The sequence below is a fragment of the Takifugu flavidus genome, chromosome 1 (assembly GCF_003711565.1).
Source record: "Takifugu flavidus isolate HTHZ2018 chromosome 1, ASM371156v2, whole genome shotgun sequence".
NCBI classification, from domain to species: domain Eukaryota; kingdom Metazoa; phylum Chordata; class Actinopteri; order Tetraodontiformes; family Tetraodontidae; genus Takifugu; species Takifugu flavidus.
This window is the reverse complement of record NC_079520.1, coordinates 10,292,764-10,300,396: the sequence shown is the minus strand read 5'-3', so window position 1 is coordinate 10,300,396 and position 7,633 is coordinate 10,292,764. Positions and strand designations below refer to the sequence as shown.

General features: G+C 44.0%; 1 protein-coding gene across 4 annotated transcripts in view; it reads right to left on the bottom strand.

Annotated features, from left to right (window-relative positions):
• Positions 1 to 791: 791 nt before the first annotated feature.
• Positions 792 to 7,633, bottom strand: part of LOC130529509 (ATP-binding cassette sub-family C member 4-like) — a 28,606-nt gene continuing 21,764 nt past the window's right edge. For 3 of the 4 annotated variants that reach the window (XM_057039817.1, XM_057039828.1, XM_057039840.1), the window contains 5 exons: positions 5,950 to 6,039; positions 5,318 to 5,490; positions 4,272 to 4,377; positions 2,947 to 3,081; positions 792 to 1,626 (listed from right to left, as the gene is read on the bottom strand). In XM_057039817.1, coding sequence (XP_056895797.1) covers positions 1,549 to 1,626; positions 2,947 to 3,081; positions 4,272 to 4,377; positions 5,318 to 5,490; positions 5,950 to 6,039 — 582 coding nt within the window. In that variant the 3' untranslated portion in view covers positions 792 to 1,548. Of the gene's footprint in view, positions 1,627 to 2,946; positions 3,082 to 4,271; positions 4,378 to 5,317; positions 5,491 to 5,581; positions 6,040 to 7,633 lie in introns of those variants that run through there. The other variant, XR_008951594.1, reaches the window with a different exon arrangement.

The following is a 7,633-nucleotide window of genomic DNA, read 5'->3' as shown; positions in this document are numbered from 1 at the left end:
TTAATCACTGAAACAAGCACTCCAGAGGACCCCACTGTCAATATCCCACTCTCTCATTATCTGTTTGGATTGCACATCCACACTGTCAGATAAACAGAGTGGAAAATTAAGATTAAAAATATGGTAATTTCATTTCAGGCAGCAGGCTCCTCTCACTGGCCCATTATGCTATTGATTACCCCTGAATTCAATTTCTCTTTTCAATGTAAACTTTAATCTATTCGCAAGCCAACAATCCAACTCCCCCGGGGCCATTTGAGAGTAAGTAACCATTTAATGTGACGCTGGCTGAGGATTCACTGGCTTTAATGAATTGTGTAAATCACTCAGCTTTTAAAGGGTCTGATGGGGTCTTTCAGAATGTAATTCCAAAAGGGACATCACTGCAGTTCACTGCCCAAATATGGGCCTGGTTAAATACTGCCCTTTAAAGGGAGCTAAGTGTTTACTGACGGCTATCTCAGAGCGTAGAACCATCAGCTCTGTTCTTGTCTGCAAATTAAACAGCTCTGTTCTAATTGAGCTGGTGGTGGGTGGGGGGGGGAGAATGACATTTTAATTGGAACCTAATAGTCACAAGAAAAGCTGTAACATTGCATTCCAACCAGGAGACTGAATCTAACATTTAATTGACTCAACAAATAATAAGTGTGGTTTTCCTCAACTACTCATCAGCTTGTAGCACCTGATTCCCAGTCAGCACTGACCCGGAGCAACCTCCCCATTCAGACGCAAGTGCGAGCGCTGCAGCAACGAGATATTGTTGTAAATGCAAAATAAAGACAGAAGTGTTGAAGCAAACTTTTAATTCACAGACTTTCAATGTCAAGTGCTGAAGTCAGGCTTGATCAAGTGTGTAGCAGAGCTAAAAAGTAAAAACTCAAAGCAATCCCCTACAAAAAAAATAAATAAAAACGAGGCTAAAACAAGTGTTATACATTTATTAAAAGAATAAGGAGGGGAGGAAAAAAATCAGCATCATTTAAACAGTTTACTCTTCTTTCCTGACAAGAGCTGAGGTAGACGTGCAATTACTACTGACATGATAACAATGTTTTTAATAATAACAGCAAGATTAAGGCACAAGAATGTCTCCTTTCTTGTCTTTTTACAGGTTTTGTGAAAACAACTCCGAACTCCTATCAAACAATCAATGCCTGACATGAAATATATATATATATATATATATATATATTACATATACAGTATATATTTTATCTATAAAAGCCAGTAATTTATTGCACCAGGATGAACAGAACTAATATCGGCACTCTTCTGAGCACCACCGCAGGATTGAAGCTCCCCAAGAGGCTGGAGCTGGCATATATAAACACTGCACAGTGTAATCGGCGTGGTGCAATCAATAAAGAGCCGTGCATTAATATGCTGTCAATAAACACACATCCTGCCTGAGATACGTGCCTCCTTACTGCTCATGGCTACTCCAGTCACGCTAAGCTCGGCCCGCAGGAAGTCTTCAGACGCTTTAAAGCCCGTATGTGCGGTAAAAGAGCCGGTCAGCGAGGCCCACGGCGACTCTCCGAGCTGTCAGAGAGATGTCTCAAAGATGACACGCACGTCCTTGGCATGGCGCACGTCTGTCATTGGCTTTTTGTTGGTGTAAACCTGGAAGCGCATCAGGGAAGCAGTGTCACAGAACACAAGCACACAGTCCAATCTAATCTAGGATCAGTTAGGCTGTGATTTATGACAGATCCAGTCAGAGCTGGCTGAAGGGATTTGTCTCCCGCTGAAGCATGCAAAAGTGGCTTATTTAGCCTTGTAAACAACTGTGAAATCTGGGGGGAGGGGGAGGGGGAGGGATCCATAATCACTAAAATTATTTACCTTATTTGAGTTCATATTTATTTACTTCCTTCAAATGTTTGGGTTTCCTTCAATTACCGAGAAAAGGAGACAACCTGGTGGAGGCAGGTCTGCCTCTGCGCGACACAAACCGTCGACTCGGTGATTCTTTTTCACCGTGGACAAAAGGAGCGGAGGGTGATATCAGATTATTGAATGTATTTAAACCTCGACTGACAACTATAGAAACTTGACACACAACATGTGGGCCATTTCAGTCTGTAATAAGTGGTGCTAGGCAGTTATGGATGCTGCTGTAATCTGATCTGAGGACAGCACCCCACAATAAAGAAAAGAAAACGTCAGGAACAATGTCGCCTCCAAACCGCCAGTGTGCGGAGCACGGCCATAGCAAATAATACCAGTGAGTGCTGAGTCTTTGAAATCAGTATTTTACTCATTTCTTTCCGCTGGCTGAGGAGATACAGTTCCGCTGATAAATTTGTGCAAGGGACAGAGAGAAAATGAAATGATGCCGACTTTTCTTATTTCACAAAGACCTGTTTGAAGTTGCAATGTGGTATCTGTAGTCCCAGACAGATGCACATAAAATGGAATTGAACAATGAATAGCCGGCTCTTATCTGCTCAGTGTCTGAGGGGGAAATACATCACAAATGAATTTTACAGGGAAGAAATATGGACATTCTCTATTACTGTAATCCCCATAGAAAGTTTATCCTAAATCGTGATGGAGTTTAAACCCAATATTTCCAAGTAGATACAGTGCAAAGAAAGCTGCTTTTCTAGTATCATCTCCAGAATGATCTCAAAATTACATTAGGAGGAAAAAGATGGTGTGGAGAGTTCCCTCGATAAAAATCTGAGGATGTAAATCTACAAAGGGGCAATTTCTTTTTCGAAATGAATGTTATGGTGATGCAACGCTCCAAGTAGGCACTTTAAATTAAAATGGTAATCAAGTGTATTTGCATTGTCAGGGCTATGCTCATCTTTTGCTTAACTATATCATTTTGGAGGTGAGCAATGAAGTCTGGAGTTTAAGGGAGAATCTGGGATTAGTGGGCCACTCCTGGGCTCTATTTAGTGACAGCACGGGGACACAGGTGGGTGTGGTCACCTGTTTGGCTGCGTGCAGCAGCGAGGCGGCCTCAGCTCTGCCTGTCTGCTGGACCATCTGGTGGAAGAAGCCGTCCCGGTTCTGGAGCAGCACGTATGGTCGGTCATACTCCTGGATCCTGCCGGCAGCCAGAACCTGCAATCACACACACACACACACACACACAGACAGACAATGCCGTGTGTCTAGGTGTGACACCTTCTGCATACAGAAAAGTGACATTTCAGCTGTTTGGCTGCTGAGAGAAACATGCAGACAGTGCAAGATGAATGGAGAAACGGTAGTTCTGTGTACACAGGAACCATCCATTTGACGTGAGTCATGCAACAATAAGCACAGGCGCCTGTTTTTGCCGGACGGGGCCACGGACAATGAGCGTGTCCTGTGAGCGGCGTGAAAGTCAAGTGCGCTGACTCTGACAGACTGAAGATCAGTGATTTAACCTTGGATTTAACAGGGAATTGCAGAGACTCCGGGGTGGTCCTCAGTCAAATCCCACAATCACAACTTCATGACAAACCAGAAAATAACCATCATTTCTCTGTCAATAAACATGTCATATAAACCACACAAAGAATAGTGCCAATACATGCAGTTTGGGAGAGAGTACAATTATATCGCAGGCAGATTTTAACAAGCGGGGTCCACTTATAGGCGTAATTAGCAGTGTGTTATCATAAAAGCCCACTTTCAGGGAATGATTAGTGTCAAAAGGAGGCTTCTCAAACTGCTGTCGTAATCAATGCTTTATGTGTAGAACACTCTGAGCTTTACTTAAATTCTACCCACAGTGCAGCTGCGGATTCTGACAAAGCAAGTCAGGTGGGACCCGATTCCTCTGCCCTGAAGTGCAGATCAATCAGGGGGCACTTAGCACGTGTGCAGGTGTGAAACAGGGCCTGCTGTGGTATATTTGGCTTTTCGGTGACCGGGCAGCGACCGGGTCATGTCCCGTACTCCAAAGACACTTAACAATCGCTGCCACCAATGGCACTAATTGGCACCTCCGCAGGCAGTAGCAGAGAAGGGCGACAGATCAAGTGGCACTAGCACAGACTCAATGAGAGAGCGCTGTGAGGGAGAAATCAGCCCGGCTGTCACAAAATTTCATTGTACTGATTGTGTAAACATGGTGTAAAAGAGTTTTTCAGGCTCGTTCGGAATATCAGGCGTGCTCACATCACATTATAGCGCCAGCTCTGCTCAGAAGGATCACGAGGGTTTCGAGGGTTGAACTGAGGGTTTTACAGACAATATTCTATCCCTCTGTCATTAAATATTTAAAATCCATCCAGAGTGGAGGACTGCCGGGATCATCTACTCACCAGGATTCTATCACAGTCGATGATGGTGTTAAGTCTGTGAGCGATGGTCAGGACTGTGCACTCTCTAAACTTGTCCCGGATAGTTTGCTGGATAAGGCTGTCTGTCCTGAAAGAGCAGGAAACACAACACCTCAACACACACATTCTCTTCCCGTACGCCCTTGGGTAGGGGGTTTACTTAACACAGGACAATGGCTGATCAGCAGCCAGGTGGATTCAAGAGTGAAATGACAGCAGGGCTCCTTACCTCTGAAGCACTTGAGCATATTTAATATGATGCTCACCTTGTTGAATTGTGCTTTTGGTCTATATTTTACTGAATAAAAGAACAAAGGTAGGGATTCTGGTTTTCTGCAGTGCTTCCTTCAGTAGCTAACACACAGTTAGCATGCAGACTTACTTGTTGGTGTTTTTGTTCTGCATGACTTTTTGCAATTGGCAAAGAACGGCTGATGTTTGTGGCAATTATATATAATGCTTTAATGTAGACAAATACAGTTATTTGTGGGCTTCTGAATAGGTTCACGAGGAGCAGGAACGGGAAGAAAAATGTCTGTTTGAGACACACAGTGAATCAGTCACAGCGTTACGGTTCACAATGCAACTTTCTATATTTAGAGGGATGCCTGTAGGAGCTACAGCGCACAGTGAGCTCAGGTTCAACTCGGGAATCTTAGCTTTAATTATTAATTCAATAGATAGTGGCTATGATTATAAAAATCAGGTTGTTACTTTTCATTATGGGCAGAATTTTAGCAACATACCGGTACTCTCTGTGACTTTTATTTGTCTGTTTTTGTGAAGGTGGGCTCTTCCTTTCACAGCAAGTTGTTTTCTCGCTAAACTCAACTGATGTGCATTTCCCACTGTTTAATTCTCTCAAATTCTCTGTAAGGCAGGTTTGTGGTGTTACTACCTGACCTACCTGTATAGTATCTCAACTGTTGGGATCACAGTTACAGGGATAATGGGAAAAGTTGGGAATTGAATAGTGGGAATGAAACCGAGGAAAGAGGGTTTGCTGGTAGACGGAGGTGACCGCTGACCTTGGGTCCACATTTGCTGTGGCCTCGTCGATGATGAGGATGCGGTTCTTCCGGAGGATAGCCCTGGCCAGGCACACCAGTTGCCTCTGACCCACACTGAAGTTTGAGCCTGACTCAGCGAGCACTGTCTCCAACTTATTGGGCAGGTCCTCCACCACGGCCTTCAGCTGCACCTGCAGAGAGGGAGAGAAGAGCCCCTACCCTTCATTACTCCTGCATAAAGGCTTCCTGTGGGGACGTCTTTTAAGAGCTATCCAAACACACCCATTAACTGCCTGGCACAATGCAGAGCCAGGTCCGAAGATGACCTTGGCCAGTGCTCTCTTGTGACCAGCCTCAAGCTTTAATCCAGGCCACCAAACCCATTCAGAGGCAGGACCAGGAGCTGAAGCCCTTCACTGTGGGGGGAGCCTTCATCCTGGTCGGCCTGACTGCCCAAACACATCTCCCCCAGCACTTTCAATGGCTCCCAGTTACAAGCCGCACATTGAGCTGGGCCCCATGGCCCTAATGGGATTTCCCCCCATGACTTGTGGCGAGCAGGGAGGCTGAATGGCAGCATTGTACAGGGGGACAGAGGGATCCCCCCCTGGGCTAGTGAGGGGGAATCATTCAGAGCCACGCTGGAGTACCTCTTGGAGTGCATTCCACAGGTCCTCATCTGTGTGCTGCCTGAAAGGGTCCAGATTCTTCCTCACGGTGCCCGTGAAGAGAACTGGGTCCTGTGGATAGATGGATATAGAAAGAGAAGGCCGTGGCCAGTTAAGATAATGACAAGGGGAACACGTATGAAAGGGTTAAGACAAGCTTTACAGAGCACTGCTAGGCAATGTTTGACGGGAAGATGCTCACAAAGGGCTCGCTCCACTCAGGAGCTCTATTCACTGCTCTGGCCAACTATGCATCAATAAGTTGATCTTTTTTACTTAGAAGTCCAGAGCTGTGTGAGGTTGTGTGAATATATAATCACTGCGAAAAAAGGACCCGTCTATTAACTGTTGCCACACCGAGCATTTCAAATGCCAGCTGCATTGGAAATTATTATCTCAAAATGTCTGGTGAATGTAACAGCTTTACTCTTCCTCAGGAGGTTATCACATCACTTGGCTGCACTCGTGAAACGAAAGCCATCAGATCAGACAGCTAGGACGTCCGAGATATGTATTTATGGTGAGCCACACTCCGGTCTCAAGGTTCAGCCGCAGAGCCTTCTTTAAGACCGCCAATAAGCCCTTTATTATAGAGCAGAGGAACAAACCCGTTAAGTCCACACAAGCGGTCTTCCAACAGGCTAATCTGTGAGCCTGGAAAACAGCAGCGCGCTGACAGGTCAGGAATAAATGCCCTACAACTCCATCACGACACCGCAGCGCCTCTTACGAGAGTTGCTTGGATTCAGACAGGGATGTAACGATTAACGGCATAATGGCGACACTTGTGGTGATACGGCTCATTTCCCGGAGAAGCAGCAGCATCAGGCCGATCTATTGGCTATATGGGATATTTCGCATTTTATACAAGAATCTATTTGACATCTCGAATATTTTGAACACAAAGAAACATAAAAGTAATTTCATTACATTAAAGTAATTTAATTACAGTAAGTTAAGGTGTTGTGCCCATTATTTCTGTCTTAAGTTATTTTGATTTGTCTTGATTTAACTTTGAACTTCTGGCCAGTCTTGAAAGCCCTCTAGAAGTCAGTGAATTTTAACTGGTTCATCTCAGTCAGTTTGGGGAAAAGATTATCAAGCATTAAAGGACAAAGTCTAAAATCTGGGCATATTTTGGATTTCTACAGGATGCTTAGGTGAGTCCAGTTGATGAGAGTCAACCAAATTTGAATGGTTTTTACCTACAGCATACATTGTGCATGATATTTTATTTGCCATTTTTCAGAAATAAAATGTGTTTAAAATAATTTCACAGTGGATGAGTACTTTTTAAACAATTTTGAGCACATTTCAACAATGCTGTGATAATTTTGGTCATAATAACAAATGAAATTTTCTCTTAGATTCAGTTCAGTTCTCAGGCAAGCTCAGTCATAAATGCATTGTCTCAGATAAGAATGAAGCTAATGTAAAAGACTGAATGGTTCTGGAAGTGTCCTGGATCATCTGAACTGAACATGACTGTCCACACAGCCTGTCTGTGACACTAGCAGAGAAGCAGCCAGCACATCCTCCCTCTACACATTTGTACAGCTTGTAGCATAAGATCAATTCAACAAACCTTCATGTAGGTCAGAAGACAAGAATAACCGCTCAATTTTCATGCAGCCAAATAAATAAATAAATAAATAATTAAATAAAT